This window comes from Filicampus tigris, chromosome 4 (assembly GCF_054856515.1).
Source record: "Filicampus tigris isolate MCC_2025a chromosome 4, RoL_Ftig_1.0, whole genome shotgun sequence".
Classification (NCBI taxonomy): Eukaryota; Metazoa; Chordata; class Actinopteri; order Syngnathiformes; family Syngnathidae; genus Filicampus; species Filicampus tigris.
The window spans coordinates 26,240,529-26,262,520 of NC_141220.1; the positions used below are offsets into that span (position 1 = coordinate 26,240,529).

The 21,992-nt window shown below is 43.7% G+C and overlaps 1 protein-coding gene and 1 long non-coding RNA gene across 6 annotated transcripts in view; one reads left to right on the forward strand and one right to left on the reverse strand.

Annotated features, from left to right (window-relative positions):
• Positions 1–12,899, forward strand: part of kcnq1.2 (potassium voltage-gated channel, KQT-like subfamily, member 1.2) — a 160,509-nt gene extending 147,610 nt beyond the window's left edge. For 4 of the 5 annotated variants that reach the window (XM_086027109.1, XM_086027111.1, XM_086027107.1 and 1 more), the window contains one exon: positions 11,667–12,899. In XM_086027109.1, coding sequence (XP_085883235.1) covers positions 11,667–11,813 — 147 coding nt within the window. In that variant the 3' untranslated portion in view covers positions 11,814–12,899. Of the gene's footprint in view, positions 1–11,276; positions 11,405–11,666 lie in introns of those variants that run through there. The other variant, XM_086027110.1, reaches the window with a different exon arrangement.
• On the reverse strand, positions 9,111–14,653 carry LOC147149155 (uncharacterized). Its single transcript, XR_015086360.1, has 3 exons — positions 14,410–14,653; positions 11,714–11,873; positions 9,111–9,333 (listed from the first exon to the last, which is right to left on the reverse strand). It is a non-coding gene; the product is annotated as an uncharacterized LOC147149155 (long non-coding RNA).
• Between the last annotated feature and the right edge of the window lie 7,339 nt (positions 14,654–21,992).

Below are 21,992 nucleotides of genomic sequence, written 5' to 3' on the forward strand. Positions count from 1 at the left end.
TGGCTTGCCTCGATGGAAGCCGTTGATTTCAAACGGACGTTGTTGGCGCTCGATTGAAAGGTCAATGAAACGCGCGACGTCCACTGACGACTGCGGGGCAGATTTACGCTAGCGATGCTAAATCCGTCCTGTGATGCGCTTTTGCGGTGTGTCTTTGGCATCACATGCGATTATGCAGACCGCGCCTCCTTTTTCCCCTCGTTGACCTTCGCGCGCACACGCGCACCTCTCGAGTGTAATGTCACGTTGACGAGCTCTTAATCAGCCCGTAGGAGACGGAGCCATGCGGCCGCGCCCTTGACGCTGACCGATGCGGCGGCTGCTCGTCCCGCCACATCTGAAGGAATATCGTCACATTTGGCTTGAAATCGACGCCTTGTTACAACCGGAAGAAATCCCGCTCGTTTGTGTACCTAAGTGACTACAAGTCAATGAAAAGCAAACGTTTTCGCCGACAGCGTTGAAGCGCACCCCTCCAGGGAGCCCATTAGGAGCAAATCATGTTCAGCTGTCCCGGAGGACAAATGTTCTCTTAGCCTCCTCCTCCTTCGCCGTCCGTCGCCTCAGTGTTTACAATCGATTCAAAGCTTCCCGAGTGCTTTTATCGATTGGGAATAGCACAGCAGCGGTGCAATTCATTTAGCCGCAGTCGTGTTTTGAAGTTTTCAAGTGGATGATGTGGATTTGCTCAAATGAGCCGCTGCCTCCGGCTATCATGTTTGGGAAGTGACAAGTTAAGCAGGAGGTAGTAATCCTATGCAATTGGTGGGATTTGAATTGGCTATTTTAACCCATTTAGGCCCGAGAGCGCTTTACCACTTTTCCAGAGCTGGGCACTTGACCCTTTTTTGCCGGTCCGGCCGCGACCCTCCACCTCTTGACCTGGGTGCCCTTCCGGCCGCGACCCCCCGCCCTTATTCATAAAAATTATCACCCCCACCCCCACCCCCGCCCCGAAAAAAAAAAAAAAAAAAAAAGTATCCGTGATTGACGCCGCCGCGGGAGGGATGCGAATGGCAGGGGCTTTTTAAGGATCATTAGCTGGCTAATTTACTATTCAAACCCACTGTGGACACGCTTCAAAATGCGCCACTAGTACTATACTACTTACCCAACTGCGTGTGATTACTTCCATTGCAAGCCCCGGGGTTGGTTTTGTCGTATTGTATAATTATTTGGGTCCGACAGACGGCCAGAAGTCGCAGCCAACAAGTTACTTATTTATTTTGCACACTTCCCTTTCTTCACGGCCTTCAAAATAAAAGCATCAAAGCAAACCACTATACACAGCAGGTTTGCTATATTTCAGGAAGTAGGGAAAACGCCAGATGAAGTGCTTGAACTCCACTAGTCAGTATCAATATGAAACATTACAAAAAAAATTTCTTTGTGTTTATTTGATTCCTATTCACGACGTTATGATATAACGTCATTCTTCAATGTGATTATTATGCTTATATAAACAATATAACACTTATTTTGTGAAAATAAGTTTCTTTTTTTTTTTCACTATTACAGCTGGTGGTGTGCCGTGGGATTTTTTTTCAATGAAAAAAACACCGGTATGGACGACGCGCTTTTGGACTTTGAACCAGGGGAACCAGTCGATCGTGATATATGGTTAAGACATATGTTTGTAGACAATGACGATATCGACGGCTTTGCAACAGAATAGAGGATGGTAATTAGCACCCGATTTTTAAAAAACGACTACTTTGACTACTACGTATTTCACTAGCACTTCCTCTCCATGCAAATGCCTATGGCTTGTTTTTGCACACCAGTCATACATTTCCACAGCGTCCCCGGATAATCGGTTGACAGACGCTCCATCTTTTGGCAACCGCAGTTTTCTTCTTCTGGCAGCAGTCCACGGGGTATTTTACAGCAGATAAGCAGACAAATCTATCTGATTGGCAGGGGCTGTTTCAAAGATTGGAAAGCCCCCGCAGGCCTGTCGCCAGTCATTTAATAAAGACAAGAATGTATTTGTAAGCGGTAAGTAAATATCTTGTGCCTCGCTTCTTTGTTCGTCAACTGCGCGTCTGAAGTTCACATCGGCTCAGTGTGGAAAAACTTCCGAAGCGGGGTACGCGCTGGCTGATTTTTAACATATTTGGCAAGATAGTTTTTGGAGACTTCCAACAATCAGGCCTTTGATTGACTTGAATCGAAAACAAGGCTTAAAGTGGAAGTCAACCCAAATATATATTTTTTCAAGCATATGTTCTATGCAGGCCCACTAGTTGAAAGAAGGAAATATGATTAATATGAAATATAAGTTAAACAGCAAAATGTACCCGTTTTTAGCCATCTCAGGGGGCGGCCATTTTGTCACTTCTGCCGACTGAAAATGACATCACAGACCCTCAGGGCTCAGATAACGACCAATAACAGCTCACCTGTTTTCTGAAGCTGAGAGATGACAACACAGAATGCCTTGTTTCAACTAGTGGGCCTGCATAGAACATATTCTTAAAAAAAAAAATGTTTCGGTTGACTTCTGCTTTAAATATTTAAATTCAGCGCACTTATCAATATGTGTGCACCCAGCTTTACCAGACAAGTCTGATTGGGAGGAGCCATATGCCTGAGTTCTGTTATATGCTCTGAAAGTGAACTTTACGTTAGCCAGTTTCTGGCGCTCTTTCATGAGAGGAAATGATATCATTTGCTTGAACATGTTGGTGTTTAAATATACAATCGTTCATTCTCGTGTGTTTTATGTACCAGATTTACAATAAACTTCAAATCGAAAAAAAAGACAAACCGCTTGAAGCAAGCACACTTGACCTCTATCTGGAGACCTGCGCAAGCAAGAGTGTGAGAACGGGCGCTAAGGAATACTTCAAAACTTGTGTTTTAATATTTAGTATAAAAATTGACTTTTGAATTGCTAGTCAAAGAAGCACCTCCAATATATCAGGGACAAAGTGACGAGCAAAGAGTGAAGGGGAAACAAAAGAATCTTTGAGAGATTTTGGCAGCCCGCAGTACACCCCCCCCCCCACCTCGAGCGGCACGTGGCAGCCCAGCCCTTGATGCTCATCGCGTGTGTCAGGTGCTTTAAAACCCAAGCCGCCTTCTCTCCTTCCCCTTAGCCAACCGGGGAGCCGTTCCGCCCTAACCTTCACCTCCTCCTCCTCCTACTCGGTGGCGGTGCAGCACCTTTTCCTCCGAACACAAAGAACGTATTGTACATCCCAGGATTCAAGTCAAGCCACTCACCTTGGCAGAGGCCCTCGTGGCAATCTGTTTTCCTAACGCAGCGATCAGGTTTTAAGGGGGATTCTCTTCACCTAGCACCAAGCCTGTCTGGACTCATTTATTCCAACAACCATAGGGCCGGGACTGGAACGCGTTGATTTCCATATCAAACAAATCCCTTCCGAGCGCACATGATCACCTCAAAGCAAAGCAAGCGCGGACGACAAAGTTAGCAATGTAGCATTGCGCCAGCCGCTCCAAGGCTAATTTGTTGTTCTGCCACAGTGAGCAGACTTGTTACATTCTATCATGCTTTCATGTCCACTAATAGCTGCTATCAGAGAGTCATACGGCATTTTACTTCCACCTGTTATCACATCGTATGGTTATATTCAGTGTTGGGGAAGGTTATTTTCAACGCAAACTAGTTCAAAGTTTAGCTCACAATTTTGAAAGTGAGCTAGTTCAGTTCAGAGTTCATAATTGATTTTTTTTTTTTTTTAATTAAGTTCATCGTTCCAAAAAATGAAGTACCGGTAGTTCATAGTTTGTTGTTTTGTTTTGTTTTTTCCTCTGTGTTTCTGTGAGCTGCTACTCTGTGGCATACTGGCATTTCAAATAATGTGCTATAGGAGCCAGGCTGAGGTAGGAAATAACGGTTGTACCTCACTCAACATACAAAATATTTAAAGTAACGTTATATTTTCTTGAAAGCGGAAGTCGACCCAAACATATTTTTTAAGAATAGGCCCACTCGTTGAAACAAGGCATTCTGATGAATATTGCGTTTGTGGAATAAGAGTTCGTCCACCCGTTTTTAGCCCTCTCAGGGGGCGGCCATTTTTTTCACTTCTGTCCACTAAAAATGACATCACAGTTGCTCAGGGCTCACCAATCACAGCTCACCTGTTTTCTGAAGCTGAGCCATGATTGGTCGTTATCTGAGCCCTGAGCAACTGTGATGTCATTTTCAGTCGACCATGTTGACAAAATGGCCGCCCCCCCGAGATGGCTAAAAACGGGTGGACTAACTCTTATTCCACAAACGCAGTATTAATCAGCATGCCTTGTGTCACTTCTGTCGACTGAAAATGACATCACAGTTGCCCGGGGCTCAGGTAACGACCAATCACAGATCGGCTGTTTTCTGAACCTCGGCCATGATTGGTCGTTATCTGAGCTACATGATAGCATATGCGAGGCACATGCTATCATTCCACTGCATGTAGGTTTTATTTAGACGACATGCTAGTGTATTGTCAAATCATTCCACTTGTATTTCGATTGACTAAATGGGGGTCTTGCTAAAATCCGAGGTAGAAGCTTCCAAAAAAATACTGCACTGAAATACTGTATCCGTGGAAAAAAAAAAAATCGGGCGTCTGGGTGGTGTACTCAAAAATTCCTCTCGGGAATCCGTACGGATAGGTCACATGGACGCGTCAGCCATTTTCACACATTGGCTACATTAGCTGGTGGTTTTCAGCTGCTCCTCTCCATCAGTATGGAAACCAGAGAGGAAGAGCATGTTGAGCTCACGGAAGCGCTCCAATTTAATTGCGGAAAAGTCCTGGAAAATATCACGGAACTTGGTGGGGACCCTTAAACTTTAGAACACACCAGAAAAAAAAAAAAAAAACCACCAGGCACGATGACAACCATCGTTTTCTTATCGCTACAAGTGAGCTCGGAACTAATCGACTCCAAAAAAGACGATTTACACTATCGTCGCGCTCTTTTGTTATGTCATCATGTCCACGCAGCATGCTGCGTCTTGTGCTCCGTGCGAAACGTTTATGAAATGACGTGAAATGCACATTTCCCAAGACTCCGTAGTAACACGTTCAGGAGTCACAAGATGACTTCTGCACCCCCACGTGCATTTTTCTGTTATCGGACAGATCAAGAGTGGGTGGCGGAATTCAAGTCGCATCTCACATGTCTGCAATTGTGCAATGCAGTCACAAATTTGATCATATGGAGTCTTGTGACCACATATGTGAAGAAGGGAGAAGTCTCTGCGGCCGCTCGAGACGGCCAGTACGATATGCTTGATTATAAGCCCGGCAAGATTCCAGTTCAAATGTCAGATTCTTAAATGCTCTGAAAAATCTGGAGAATTTGGTTCAAAGTCATCAAGAGTTCTGACTGGTTAACAGTGGAAAAAGAGAGGAGCACAATTTGTTCAAGTGCAGCGTCGGGGAACGATAATCAATCCTTTTTTTGACCTGGGCCGTCTTGAACTCGGACATCATTTCGAATGCGCCAGACTTTGGCCACCCCTGGCAGAATTGTTCATTTCAAGCATTCTGTTGGTTTTGAAAGCAAGTTTTCCATGGCGAGTTAAGCTCACGTGCGGTTTAGTCAGAATGAAAAGACAACCCCCCCCCCCCAAGAACCCTCCCCACCCCACCACCCCCCCCCCCCCCGCCGGGGCCGAGTGTGTCCAAATGACTAATGACTCACGGAGCGCTGCCCTGTTACAAAGTCGTCTGCCATCACTCAGCATGTTGGGCGCTGAAAACACGTAATGGTTTCGGCATGTCAGCGAGCCGCTCGGCTTTTTTTTTTTTTTTTTTTTTTTTTTTTTTAAACCCCCTTTTCACATTTGTTCCGTTCCTCTCCATTCTCCATTCAATGGTGTGGTGTGTGTGGAGCGGCAGCGGGGGTCTATGCTCGGGCAAATTCACCTGAAGTGACCCCGTGCTACCGCCACTGTTACATAAAACGCAATTGATTACATAATAAACGAAACTGGACCCCGCACAATCTGGGATGATATCAAAATCAACACGGTTCTTGCTTTGACACAGAGCATAATCGCATCGAGTGTGAAACCTTTGCACTCAGCACCATAAAAATGAATTGCAGTGAACCCCCATTTATTGCGGGGGACCCACTTGAAATGGGTGAAAATCTCTGACATACATAAAAACTTTCTTTTTTTATCTATATACCGGTAGTTTTATGCTCCTGTAAAGTGGGAGTCAACCCCATTTTTTTTTTTTTCAAGAATATGTTCCGAGCAGGCCCAGTAGTTGAAACAAGGCATATTTGTGGAATAAGAGCTCTGGGGGGCGGCCATTTTGTCGCTTCTAATCCACTGAAAATGACATCACAGTTGCTCAGGGCTCACCAATCACAGCTCACATGTTTTCTGAAGCTGAGCCATGATTGGTCGTTGTGAGCAGTTGTGATGTCATTTTCAGTCGACAGAAGTGACAAAATGGCCGCCCCGAGAAATGGCTGAAAACGAGTGCATTTTGCTGCTTAACTCATATTCCGCGAATGCAAAATTAATCAGAATGCCGAGTTTCAACTAGTGGGCCTGCTGGGAACATATTCTTGAAAAAAATAAGTTTTGGGTTGACTTCCGCTTCAAACGAACAACAAACCTTTTCGTTTCACCGAGCTGCTAGCTTAATGCTAACACACGAAGCGAAAAGCCATTGACAGGCTCACGGCAATGTGCATCAACGTTACTGCTACATGAAGCAACAACGTACACAAACAGAGCATACAACAATACATAACAGGCATACAGTTTTTTATTTTTATGTTTTCACAGTCACTCGATCTGCTGACACAGGACCAAGCTGTTCATCAAGCGGCTTTCTCATCGCCGCTGAATAAGTCACTCCAGCACCTCGTTACAATCGGTTACACGCAGAGGCCGGCGCACGCCCTCACCCACCGCCACGCAACCTCATCCACTAATCCCACGTCGCTCGTCTCCATTTGTCAACAAATCGCGGAAGAATTTGGCTAGCGCCAAAGGCCGGCAGGCCGCTCCGACACGCACAGCAAACCCCCCCCACCCACCCCCCAAACCCACCCCCACCCCCAACAGATGGCGGTGTGACTCGTTCGCTCGGCACAGGCCGGCTCTCGAGGACCAGATGATGGGTGGCTCTTGCGCGAAGCACGCACAAAGCAACTTATTGACGCCCACCCTGCTCTTAAATCACTTAAGTAGCTTTAAAGCCGTATGTACTTGTCCGAGCTCTGTCTGCGTGCACATGTGGAGAAGTGTTGTTGTTGTGTTTTTTTTTTTTTTTGTGCCGTCCAGAGTCAGACTTTGGGAACTTCACTGTGATGTTAGCGTAACCTTCATAACACACCACATGTGCCATGACGGAGCCTGCAGTGTCTCCGGGCTTTTAAAGCCAGACCGTGTCAAATGTGCAAGTATGTCATAATCTATAGCTGACACTTGACTGCTCTTGTTTTCGTACAAGCTTCTTTTTAGCCTCAAAGTGCCCTGCGGGGACGATCGCGCCGATGCTATCTGTCTCGTTCCATTAGCAGTCGGCATGAATCCGCTTTGAATCCTAATGGAAGGGCGTCAGAAAAGCCGGGAGTGTACTTTTGGCAAGCGTGAAGTTTGGTTTTGAGCGAACCTGCGGCGCCGTACGCGAGCTCCAGCGCAACCCATCTGAATTAGATCAAAATGATGAATTCAAGATGGCTGGAAATGAGGAAATATCGTGCGTGGCTGTGATAAGACAGGTAGTGTTCTACCCTTCATCCCAAATTCAACTAAAGGAGTTTGAATTTGTTTAAATTGTCCTTAATGAGCCGTTCATTGGTTAAAACGGAAGTCAACCCAAGCATATTTTTTCAAGAATATGTTCCCAGCAGGCCCACTAGCGTTTGTGGAATATAAATTAAGCAGCAAAATGCACTCATTTTTAGCCACCTCCCGGGGGCGGCCATTTTGTCTTCTGTCGACTGAAAATGACATCACAACTGCTTACAGCGACCAATCACAGCTGACCTGTTGTCTGAATCCGAGCCGCGATTGGTCGTTGTGAGCAGTTGTGATGTCATTTTCAGTCGACAGAAGTGACAAAATGGCCGCCCCTGAAGATGGCTAAAAACGAGTGGATTAACACTTATTCCACAAACGCAATATTTATCAGAATGCCCTGTTTCAACTAGTGGGCTTGCATAAAACATATTCTAGAAAAAAAATATGTTTACGTTGACTTCCGCTTTAAGAGGCTTTTTTTTTTTTTGTGTCTCGCCTCTTGTACATGTCCAGTAGAAACGGCAGAAAATGTTCATTAGAATTTGGTACACAAGAGTCAGGAAAGAGCTACTCGAGTGAAGTGGTCCTTCTGGAACCTACCACCATTCCGATGCAACCAAAGTCACAAATTAGTGACTTTCCCGTGTGCGCCGAAACAAAGGAAAGATGTCGGGGAGGGGGTTGTAGCAAAAATTAGCAGCAGGTGCTCTGGACTAATGAGCCACAAATTGTTGAAGTTTGTTTTCTGGAGGACACTTCAGATGAGGTCGGATGAAGAGTGGCCAACAGCCTGGAATGTTTGGCTTCATGTTTTTAAAAATTGTCACCTTCCTAAGCTAATGGCCTTAGTCTTTTTTTTTTTTTTTTTTCTTCCTGAAAATGTAACACAGAATAATTCAGAATCATCTTTATTGGCCAAGACTGTGATGGGGGAGCACAGGACTGATTCAGCGACGGCTGTACAGAACAGTCTCAACAGCAAGTACATCCTCCCTCTGTTGGGCCTTTTTCAAGATGGAGTTGATGTTTGGTCAAAAATATGAACATTTTTACCAAACAGATTTTGATTTGAATGAAACTTTTATTTGTACACGAATTATACTTTGCGTAACAGCAATAAGGAGGCAAACTCTCCATAATCTCAGACTTTCAATGTGTATTGAATGAATATTCAACTTGACGGTTCACCCGATCAGTATCGACATGATCGGAAATCGGAGGAGAACACTCGATATTCGGCTGATCAGTATCGGCTGAAATAGATCGATTTTTAAATGTTCTTATTTTCTAAATACAAGAATGGCATATTTTAGGTCTTTACTTGTTTTGAACCACTGCTGATTTACAGCCATATAAGAAGGTATCATTTTGGGATACCTTTATTCAAATCATTTAAAAGAAATTACCATAAGTGAGACAATTTGGATGTCTTCTTTTTCTTCTTCATTGCATTGCATTGCAAAAGCGTTGGACCGGGACTTTGGTATTGGCAGAGACTCAAAATCAAGTGCTGCGACTGGCTGGCGACCAGTCCGGGGTGTAGTCTGCCTTCGCCCGTTGACGGCTGGGATAGGCTCCAGCAACTCCCCGCGACCCTGTATAGGATAAGCGGTTTGGAAAATGACATGACATGACAAAATCAAGTGGCTTGGACTCTAACTCGGGTCCAAAAAGATTTGCTCAGGACATCCCTATTCAACTTTCAACGAATATTTAAGGTGTGGATACTTTGACTCCTTCTTGTTGCTAAACAAAAAAAAAAAACGACATCTCTGAAACTTTTATATCTTCTAGAGAAACGTGTGACGGCATACATTTGTTAAAGCGGAAGTCAACTTAAGCATATTTTTTTCAAGAATATGTTCCCAGCAGGCCCACTAGTTGAAACACGGCATTCTGATTAATTTTGCGTTTGTGGAATATAAATTAAGCAGCAAAATGCACTCGTTTGGAGCCATCTCCGGGGGCGGCCATTTTGTCTTCTGTCGACTGAAAATGACATCACAGTTGCTCAGGGCTCAGGTAACGACCAATCACGGCTCAGATTCAGAGAACAGGTCAGCCGTGATTGGGCGTTGTGAGCAGTTGTGATGTCATTTTCAGTCGACATAAGTCAAAATGGCCGCCCCCGGAGATGGCTAAAAACAGGTGAATTTTGCTATATTCCACAAACGCAAAATTAATCAGAATACTGCGTTTCAACTAGTGGGCCTGCTGGGAACATATTCTTAAAAAATATATGTTTGGGTTGACTTCCGCTTTAAGATCATGTGATCCACAAGTTCAATTTCAATGTCAACTTATAGGTCAGATTTACTCAAATTTTCAGCAGTCTTCCAAATGATATTGCAGATTAGGATTCCTTGTTGAATTCCCTTTCCAACAATATTTCAATAGTTTTATGAAAATTGACCCAGCAGTTCCTGAGAGATAAAGGTTCAGGAAGATGGCCACGCCCCTTTTCCCTTTTTGCAGGCTCTAGCTCTCAAACCCCTGCTCCGATTGACCTCGATTTTGAGATTTGGTGTCGTGCCATCACTACCACCAAGTACACCAAGTTTCATTCAAATCAGAATCTGTTCAGTTCAACCCACGGTGTGATTTAGCCCGCAACGTGACGATTTCGACGGTTGACACAGGGCAACGTGAGGGGCAGCTTGTTCCTTAGCCAAAATGACCTTTCAACAGACGCCAACTCGTAGTAGAAGCCTCTGTCATTTATGGAGTTGTATTTACAACGCTGTGGGTGGATGCAAAAGCCATTCCTCTGCACGACTCATATTTCATATTTTATGCGCCCTACTCCAGCCATCGTATTTCAACAAAACTACCAGCTTCTAAACGTCCCGCTCGGCCATAAAAACGTCCGGCCCATCAGGCGCGCGCGCTTAATAGATGGGGAAGAGAGAGGAGGCCATCACGGGCTGGAGCCGGTGGAAAAGTGGCGTCGATGTTCAGCCGGGCAAGTTGCGAGGCGTCAGGTTGCGAGGCGTCAAGTTGCGAGGCGTCAAGTTGCGAGGCGTCTGCGTCTCGTGACGTCGTTCGCCTCCTGTCATGCGTGCCGCGCCGACGACAAGCAGTAAGGGACACGAGTCGGGATTGCCTCTCATACGCACGGCGTAAACGCTCTCATGTAAGGAGCTAAAAGGCTCTCACGCGCCACCGGGATGCTCTCGCTCGCTGCTGAAATGCTCTCACAGGAAAAAAGTGAAACTCTCTCATGCACTACTGAAGCAAACACACGACTGAAATGTTCCGACACACACCCCTGGAACACTCTCGCACCGTACTGAAACACTCTCATGCGCATACGCCACTGAAGCGCACACACTCCTGAAATGCTCTTACAGACGCTCTTATACACACTACTGAAACATTCACACACTGATTATTTTTTTCACACACACCTGACTGATAAGCTCCCAAAGCACACTACTGAAACATTTGCACACACTACGAAAATGCTCTCACTCGCACACTACCAAGATCTTTAAAGCGGAAGTCCACCTAAACATGTTTTTTTTTGTTTTTTTTCAAGAATATGTTCTATGCAGGCCCACTAGTTGAAACGAGGCATTCTGACCAATATTGCGGTGAGAACAAAAGGGGTCCGAGGACAGACCCTTGAGGGACAACACATGCCATGGCCATTTGATCAGATTCAAAACGTTTGAGTTGAGTTTTTTTGTCTCTTTTTGTTCGCCATATTTAACTGTATCATACTGCACATTTTTCTGTATAAAGGCAGCACTGTATTTGTTTTTTATTTTTTGCTGCATTTTACTCTGCTGCCAGGCAGGTCGGCATTGCAAATGAGAACCTGTTCTCAATTACCTTACTGGCTAATTGAGGTTAAATACAAAAAAACAAAAAATGCAAGCATTGTCCAGGTTTATGCTTTTAAGACACTGTTTTCTTAACTTTTCAGGTCTACCAAATGGACCAGAAAATGGACTCGATTGTACGGATCCTCACCGAGCAGTTCCTGCCCAAGCCTGAGCTGGTTTCCAGGCCCTCCATCCGCCGGGTGACCATCCAGAAGCGTATGGGCGTCAGCATCGACGAGGGCCCCTAAAGGCTCCTCCCAAACCGCTTTTATCGGACTTTTGTCATTGACTAACAAAGCCCACAGAACCTAGAAGAGAAATCGAGGCAACAAGAGCAAGAATCATGGCGTGGCGACAAAGGCTGACTCAACCTTCTAATGCTCGCTACCGCAGCCCCTTTCGGGGGTCTTATCTCGCAGTCTGAATCCCATGACATTCCCTGGCACCTCCCAAAGCCGTGACTCCCTTTGCCATTTGTTTTCCTAAAGGGAATTTATGTGCGCCCGCTCCTCTCTTCCTAATATTATTCCGAAGCTAACGCGCAAGCAATCAAAGCACCGACGTTCCACAAATGGAAGTCCATGCTGCGGCGCAGGCATTCCGCAAAATCCTTCTATTTATCTTGGCACCGTCCACACACGCACACACACACACACGCACACACACGGCCATCTAGATTTAGACCGCGTTTGTCAGAGGTGATCGAATAACACGAGCAGGGGAGGACTTCATTCATCCCACGCAATCGTGTCCTGTTTGGAAATATTACTTGGACTGAAGCTAATAAAAAAAATTATAACATTTTTTTTTGAAAATGGCTGCAGCAGGAACGGAGCTCTGTTTACTCTGGGATTGTCCGAATGTCCGTCAATCATCTTTAAGCAGCAACCGCCGGGAATCTTCTTCCTATGCTCTAAGACCCACTTGAAGAAGTTTCTTTGGAACTCGAATGACTCGGCTCCAGACCCGGGTCCAAAAATGTGACAAGAATTCAGTACGCAAACAAAAAGACGGGGGGGGGGGGGGTCTACTCACTCTGCGTTCGAGGGCGATTTGACTGTCGTGTAATTGATTGCGATGGCGCTCCATCCAGTTCTTCATGATAACCTTGCAATGACTAGAAATGAGCTAGTCAGCCAGCAGAGGACAGGAGAGGAAGCGGAACTCTCAGCCCAGTCCGGCGAAGTTCAGATGGCCGAGTGTGAGTACGTCCTAACGGGCTTGGCATCATCTGATCTCACTCCAAGTGGTGTGGTTTTTTTTTGTTTGTTTTGGTGTGTTTTCTTTAGCTTTTTGTCTGTGTGTAAGACTACAGTAAAAAGTAAGGTTCACTACTTAGTTGTTTTTTTTTTGTTTTGTTTTTTAACTTTACTATTCACAACACTTGCATAACTTGTTTTTACATGCTGCTAAAATCTTACTGAATTTATTACCTGCAACGGTATTTAAAAGTTGGATGAACAGCCTCCTGGAATGAATTTTGTTCAAATTAGGGAGCTGCACTGTAACTGTGGCAAGGCCTCGTGGATTTATGACCCACACAACAGAGGTGGGGGATACAGTTCTTTCTTTCTTTCTGTACCTGCATATCTTTCACCATGGTGCTGGAGTTATAACGAAGTATTTAGTATAACAGTAAACGCCCACTATTTGAGTATCAGTAAAGAGGCCTGCGGGTAATTGGGTACATGCTTTTAATTTGCCTTTATTAATGGTTTAAATATCATTTCAAACTTGTTTTACATTACCCGCGAAATTAAATGGCTTACCGTACATATTATTTGATTTTGATCTTGAACTCATTTAGTGCCAGACATTTTCGGACCCTCTTTTTTTTCAGACGCTGAAAAATATTTTTTAAATATCTAAATCGATTCCTGGGATTGAATGGCTGGACTGTGAAAAGACAAATAAATATCTCCTTGGCAGTGCATGAGATAAATAAATATTAATTGATTAACTCAAACAATCCCAAAGACATATTTATATGTCATAGCATATTGTCGTATCGACGTGGGGAGTCAGCCCGCATGCGTGAACGCTGCTACGTACGGGCGGACGCCCGGAATTAGTTATCGGAATATTCGGTTGGCTTGCTATAGCTAATGCTAACGCCTTGCTGGTGGCCCGCTAACGCTATGCTAGCAACAAATAAAAGTGAGTTTTCAAACTTGGATGGCGGAACTGAGAGAAGAACTAGCTTAGCGCAAGTTGGGATGAGGCTAGCCTAGCAAGCACCGTAGATGGATTTAAAAATGGAACCAAGGAGAAAAACATCCGTTGTTCTGCACGCTGCGGAATCCCGGAGATTAAAGTAAGTTTAAGTGAAACTAAAAAGGTTCATCTTTTCCGCGTGCTACACTCCGATACGCTTGAATGAGATAAGTGAATATGGCTTTGTAAATATACGATCGAGATAAAGTTCGATATGAGTGCACTCCATTTACCATTTTGATCAAATTGGATTTTTCATTTGTTGGACTGACACGTTTTCAATAAAAGTAAATAACGTAATTAACCCATTCGAGTTGATTCGGTGGCTAGTGTTGCAAATGCGGATCTTGGGTGCCAGTCAAATAACCGCACGGCAAATAGGCGGGGGTTGACTGTTGCTTATATATCTCCTGACTTATGTTTTAAAGAACGTGTGTAATACACCTTGACGCAATCACCCGCCTCTCTTGTCTTCCCTCCTGTGCAGTTTTATAACAGATGTAAATAGAGACATTGCCTTATAATTATTACCCCATGGAAACATCGGCGCCGCTTTTCGGGAGTGATGAGAAACAGCGAGCGAGGCTCCCGTGCCGCAGATGGATGGAAATGATTGTAAATGATACTCACGCACACCCTCCGCACTGGAGCTACGTTGTAAATAATAAAAAGGAAAGAAAAAAAAAAAAAAAGACATTTCACGACACGCCGGCCTGCTCTCTTCGTCCATTCCTTAATTTGCTTCCATCCGGAGGTGAAACTTGTCCTGGCTTTCATTTGAATCAAATCAAGCCCAACGTTGTGCTAAATTTCCTGTTGCGCAGCAATCCCAACAGAAAGGGAAAACCAACACTTCCTCGGAGCCTGCTTGGAACTTCCAATATTCCATACCCCCCCGCTCTTTTTCTTTATTGGGTTTCATATTACCACTCCAAAGTGCCAAAGACGACTGGGGATGTCCCAAGATCAGCATGCGGGGGAGGGGGCGGGAGGGAATGGATGGAGTCCTTCCACTCAGCCCCGGCCGGGGATGTCCGAGGAAGAGGCGAGAGGCGGGAGCAAGAAGGGATAAGCGCCAAGCCACTTTCAATTAGCCGGAGAGACGACACGGGCCGGGGAAGGGGGCAGCCAGGGGGGGGGGGGGGGGGGGGGGGGGGGCTTGAGGGCTTAGAGCTCACCCTCTGGTTTCCATCACCGCAGGGGAAGAGAGATCTCTCTCTCGCTCCGTCCGTCCGCAGAGGCTAACGCCGAGCTTTCATCTCAGGACCAGACAGAGAGAATCCAACTTCAAAAGGCGGTTTGATCTCGGACCTTCACTGAACGAGCACCCGAGGGGGCACACGAGGGCCACTCTGTGACGGGCGGGCGCCGCAATCTGCCCATCACACGCTTGGGAAGGAGAACCGGGTTCTTGGTTTTGGATCTCAGCTCTGGCACTCGTGTGTGGACAGGGGGCGGAGCCAGGACGCTTTCCGTTGGGTGGCCAAGGTGACGCGACACCTCAGTTGGGCGAGCTTGCCTCATTGGTTATCATACGGCCCACAGTCAGAGTTTTATGATATGAAATGTAGACATATCCGGATCACACTCATAATCAAGCGCGAACAAGCAGGGGCGGAGCTATGGGTGGGCCTGGGTGTGCACAGGCCCACCCAGATTGACAGACTGCCCACCCAGTGAGATTCATGAAAAAAAATATACTTTAAAAATTTTTGGAAATGATTATGAAATTATTTTCTAATTTGTATTTCGTTGTGTTTTTTTTTTTTTTTTTATTGTATTGAATATTAAGAATGGCATAATTGTGCTTGTCTAAGAAAGATCTGAACTTCATATTATTCAGTTTGTCATTTTATTTGGATATACGATGTGTCGGGACAGGAAGATTGCGCTCAGTGAGGGAAATATTCAGGCCCGCCCTGATTTTTTCCAGGCCCACCCATTAGCCATGTTCTGGCTCCGCCCCTGCGAACAAGTCTATCTCAAGATCTCAATTCACTGAGATAATGTCATTTTATTATCCGTTGCTTTGCATTTGTTCATAGTATATCTCATGCACTGATTCAGTAGCTGACAGCCATGCCGTTTTTCACCGTGGGTGGTATGATAAACAATGACTTCTCGGCCACGCCGTTTGCTTGCTGCACTGGGAAAGTAACGATTTGGATTGATGGTGACGATAAGAATTAAATGTTCTTTACTAACGCCGATTATTTTAGAATTTACATTCGGATTTTTCAATATGCAGTTATATAAATAACCTGTGGCAGAGTATCAGGGGGTCTCAGAATACTCCATCCATGTTAAAATGGCAGAAAAATCACAGGTATGACAATTTGCCCCCAGGTCTGGGAGTGGCTAGAGAATGACAAGGACTTTTGTTTTTTTTAAATTCATGCAATTTTAATTAGTTTTTGGAGTGGGTTTGTTATTTTTGGGGGGTTTTAATTTTGGGGTAAAATGCTTTGTTTTAGTTCAATTTTCATTGTTCTTAAGCATTAATTTTTGGTTGTTTTTTTTTGTATGGTGTATTTTGTGGAGTGCAAGAAAAAAAAAGCTCACTTAAGTATTGCGAAATAACCTAAAGTACAATTCCCGACTGTTCGACCTTCTTTTTTTCTGTATGGTCGTACAGTAATCCCAAAATAAATACATTCAAATTCCAAATCTCATGTTTAAAATTATCCGAAGAAAATAAAGGACATTTTTGCTATAATTAGCGCTAGTTTGAATTGGTTTGTCAAATGTGGTTTCAGTTAGTCATCGTTCCGCCTGTGAGCGCACGCCAGTGTGAGAAAGGACCTCTCCACTTGTCAACATCCATCCAGCAGAAGGTCAAACGGACGTGTGTATTATTCACCTGTTGCCATTCATGAAACAGACAAAGTCATGGCTTACATCAACTTTATTTTCAAGTCAACAGGTCCAAATTTCACACTGAGCAAGTCTAGTTGTGAGTAAATTGAGACCAGGTCATCATTATAGTCAGTAGTGTGCTATGCCGTGATTTTTTTTTTTTTTTTTTTTCTGATTTAAAATAGTAAGTTGCTGATGTAAAATGTAAAGTGTTGTTGTTTTTTTTTTTAATTTTTGTTTTTTTTTAAAAAACAAGACAAAAGAATCCAGTCTACCTCTTTTGCCCAGGAAGAGACTTCCTTGCCGCCGAAAATAGGCCTCTGCAAGGACCAAATTACGCAAAACGGCGGCTGTAAATCAGATGCAAACAACTGTAAGCGGCGATGTCAGCGGTTTGCGCAGCGAAGGAAAACATCGGCGTAGCCGAGCAGCCCTTTCTCATTACACGGCGGCATGTTGCTCCATCTATAAAACTCCAAATCAAATTGGTGACACTTGGAGAGCGCGGAGCTCTGCCAAGGCCGACAGGCCACCCGATTGTTTCCCATCAGCCCTTCGGGCGGCGGGGGGGGGGGGGTCCGAAAAAGCCGGCTAAGCACAGATACGCATTTCTGCTGGAGCTGCCACCCCACACCCCGCAACCCCCCCCCCCCCGGAACAAAGTGGAGCATTTAGCCGCTAAAGAGCCAGTTATGGATACCACATGTCTCTCTGGCCCAGACCAAAACAAGCAGGGTGCATATTGCCTGTGCCAGGTGGACCCGAAATTAACCTAAATGGATGCTAATATCGCCCCGTGTCTGGTCGCGTGTGACTGAGGCTTTGTTTGCCCCGACTGTGTCACCAAGTTGACTTTGGGCGCGGTGCTAGTATGCCGGCAGAACAGTCTGCCCCCCGGCGGGGTTGATGAAGGCCCCTGCTTCATTTGATTATGTCAATAATCCTCGTTATTCCGATGACCTCGTTTGTCTTCGGATTTTTGACGCGAGCCGGGGTCGGCGGCGTGGCCGGACGGCAGAGCATGGCTTCGTTGAACAAAAACGGCGTTTGGAGTGGCGTGCGAGATTTTTTTTTTTTTTTATATATTTTGGTTAGCCACGTGAGAGTGACAGAGTATTGTTTCTTGGTACACGTGAACTAAACACGTAAACAACCAGTGAGGCAAAAAGCTACAGGTTGAAAGTTGAAGTCAGTTCTATCGTGGTGATTCTCACAGTGTAGTACAGTTCAGTTGTATTTAACTTTTTTTGTACGGTGAATTTGTTTTATTGAGGAACAAGTTTTAGTCATTGAGCGCCTAGGCCTACTACACGTTTTTTAATGTTGCTATTGGTGATTTTTTTTTTTTCTAGGTTTTACTTGGTGTAAAAGTTTTGGTAACCGCTGTTTTATAAGATTTAAAGGATGGGGTAGTGATGATTTTTAAAGTATGTTTTTTAAAGTACACCATATATTTTGGTTATTTATTTTAACCTTTTATATGGCAATTGTTGAATTTATGTACTAAATTATATTGATTGTACTGTAATATAATTAGTATTTTGGGTTATATCATTGTTGTTTTTCAGTTACTTTCCCCCCAAAAAGTGAAATACAACAAAAGGTCTAACCTTGGGAAATGATTGTATCACATTAAAATACCGTTTTACTTAATTCTTTGTTTTATACTTTTGGTATTCATATTTTACATAATTTTTATGTTGTTGTCCCATCAAGGGGTTGCCACAGCAAATTACTCGCCAAAGTTCAACTTTAGTTTAATTTTGCCACATGCATTTGTCAAGGAGGGAATTTTGACCAGTTTCAAATAGCAGTCAAGAAAAGCCTACTAGAACAACCTAACTTGATTTGGGATTAATCAAATTGACTAGTAAATGGTGGCACATCTGTGTTGACTAATTTTACATGAGTTTGAATGTGATGGTTAATTCTGAGCACAGACACATCCCAGTTGTTAGAGGGTGTGCACACTTGTGCAACAACATTCTCAGAATTGTTGATAACAAAAACATGTGGAAAAGAGAAAACGAGAAGTCAAGCCAAACGTATTTTTTTGTAGAATATGTTTTATGCAGGCCCCACTAGTTGAAACAAGGCATTCTGATAAATATTGCATTTGCGGAATAAGAGTTAATCTACCCGTTTTTGCCATCTCAGGGGGCGGCCATCTTGTCACTTCTGTCGACTGAAAATGACATCACAGTTGCTCAAGGCTTGGATAACGACCAATCATGGCTCAGCTTCAGAAAACAGGTGAGCTGTGATTGGTCGTTGCCTGAGCCCTCGGCAACTGTGATGTCATTTTCAGCTGACAGAGGTGACAAAATGGCCACCCCCTGATATGTTTTGAATGACTTCCACTTTAAGGATTTGTTTGTTTGTGCGTTTGTTTGTTTTTGAAGATTTTTCTAATGATTTATCATGGTCTCATTTTGTGTCGCGTGTCATTTGAACAGGGGTGTGTAGACGTTTTTTGTTGTTGTTTTTTTTCACTTACTAAATTGCTTTAGTTGCTGAAGCTGAAGCCTTGAATGGCTTTTTTTCTCGGATCCATTTTCCATTACGCTCCTCCCAACGTGGCCCAGCCGGGCCAGCGTTGGGTGCGAGCGGCCAGCCCGATTCTGCGTGGACGCCACCTGTCTGGTGAGGCCAGGCGAGCGTGCTACGTGATAGCAGATAGCAGCCGGCAGGTGCACGCCCGCCTGTGTTTGTCAGCCTTTGTGACAAACGGAGTCGGCGACGGCAGCTGAGGGCGAAGCGCTTGCGTCGGCCCTCGTCCGCAAATAGATGGAGCAACAGTTGCTGGCATCGGGCAGCTGCCCGCCCGCCTGAGCCCACTTTCAAAACGCAAGATTTGCCTTGCTGGGCTTCAGGAGGCCAAAAAAATCATAATAAAACACACACAGTGTATGGTTCATACTTTAAATTGAAGCCCAAGTAAATTGTTTGATTCGGTGATTGAATGTGTGAATTAGAATGTCATAGTAATAATTACAAAAATTATAGCTTGGATCAGGGCATGGCAAACTTTTGCGCTCAATGGCTAGATTTGAGTTTAGGAATTAACAGATGGGCCGGATTGTTTATGAGGTCAAATAAAAACTATGTATGTAGGAGTAGTTTATTCTAAACACCTCATTAATTCTCATTTTAAAATCATATTTATAAATAATGTATATATAAAAACGTTAAAAATGTATATGTGAAATTAGTGTGATTTTTTTTTTTTAATTACAATTGAGTGAACCGATTATTTAATTAGAATAACTGAATGAAAACTAAATGGCGAAATGAACACGTCAAATATTGTCTTTTGCTAATAAAATAATTCTTACTTTTGGATTTTGTTATTCAGAATTAAATTGTGATTAAGTGCATATGTATATATGTTTTTTTTTACTATTTTGCTAGCATTCAAACAATCACAATGCTCACAACACTGGAAAAACTTCTGAAACGATTCGTCTTGGACCAATTTTCTTATATCACAAATTGGAATTCGAACAGGGGTGTGTCGACTTTTTATAGCTACTGTAAATAAATTTTTAAAAAATTTTAAAAGCATAAAAAGACAATTGCGCTTTTTGTGCGTTTTAGACAAAACACACACACACACAAAAAAAGTGAATTTGGAGATTCACATTTTCATTGGATACTGACACGGCCCCTCTTGAAAGGTCAAAATCACAGTTAAGCCCTTATTTATTGACGTGGATCTTGGAGATCTTTTCCAGTGTGCTCATCACCTCCCATCTCAGTGACCAGACCGGCACGAGGCAGCCAAGAGTAGCAACACAACCCGTCCAAAGGGTCCACGCCGGAGCCACCCGGTCTCCCGTTCCGGACCCGGCCAAGCCCTAGAAACCCCTCCCGAGGCCGAGCGGCTGGGTCAAGCGTGACCGCTTACATCGAGGAAAAAAAAGGACAACTGAGGTCTAGCGTTTTCTTTTTCAACCAACATACAATCGACCTTTGACTATCTTTGACGCTGACCAGTCGATCACGATCAACTTAAGGGGCGCCCCTGGTTTAAACAAACACTGAGTGGAGATGGACATGGAGCAAGAGTGGCTTGATTGGGGGCTGTTGGCTTTGGCCTTTTCTAGGTCAAATATTGACGACTTTTAACCCAGACGGGGAGAACATTCCTGGCTGGGGAACTGGAAAGGCTTCAGTGGCGTGCTGGGCTTTGGTCTGCAGGTTGGCTGGCGAGCATTGAGGACAGCTGGACAAGCGAGAGCTCTTGTCGTACAAGTAAACACACACGCACAAGGTTTTTTTTTTTTTTTTTTTTTTTTTTTAGTTCTCTAGTTCTTGTGCAAAAACATACACGTACATGTTTTTCAAATGTATTTCTTTTGTCGTTTTTTGTCGTTGTCGCCGCACGCTAAAGGATTCAGGTTATATAATTACGTATAATTACAAAATAAATACAAGAAGAAGGCAGTCTCTTCTAGGCTGAGGAAGTTGCGTAACCGGATTAGTCGTTTTACGCACAGGGAAAAGACTACATGCCTGTGAATATTGTTATTTTTGTCTGTCTGTCTGTTGCTGCACCGTTTTTGTTCAAATAGCCGTTGCATGAAGGGTTACAATTGCAACATTGTTGCTAGCTTGTTAGCGTTTTGCATTGTGTGTTCGGCTCAAACTCGCAGACTTTAATAAGGCAGAGTTACTGTATGTGGTTTGTTTAAATATTTCATGTGTAAACCTCTTTGTGGTATGCTTTTTTTTTTTTTTGAAAGAACTGCTAACTATCTGCTATGAACTATTTGTTTTTCTCCTTTTTTTTGCTCCAATGTAATTTGGTTTTGATTTTATAGACACTTACATTGTTCTGTGTTATTATCAGCAATGTTCTTGCATACATTATAAGCATTTTAGTATTAGCTTAACCACTTACTCATATTGTAATCTAACATACTGTATATGCATTTGATAGTTTATGAAGTGTACATCTTTCAAAAGAGAATTACTTTCCTTAAATTTCGGTTGTGTCTTCTGTAAAACGTGTTTTATTACAATTATGTATTGAGGTGATTACCAGTGTTAATAAAGCTGTACAGTATTTTTACAGGATACAGGATAAGCATTCTAATTATAGATGGATGCTCAACCACTTTTACTCCCCTTACTAATACATTTTTTGTAACCATTTTTTTTTGTAGATTTTTCTAATATTGACAAAGACAAAATCTGTAGACACTTTTTAGTTGATATGTATTTTTTAACCCTTTTTTTTTTTTTTTTTTCAATTAGATTGTCAATCAAAGTTCAAGAGCATGGACCACCTTTAGTGCACTCTGTTTATTTTAACATGCGTGCCCCTTTTTTTATTTTGTGAGGAATGAGGAAGC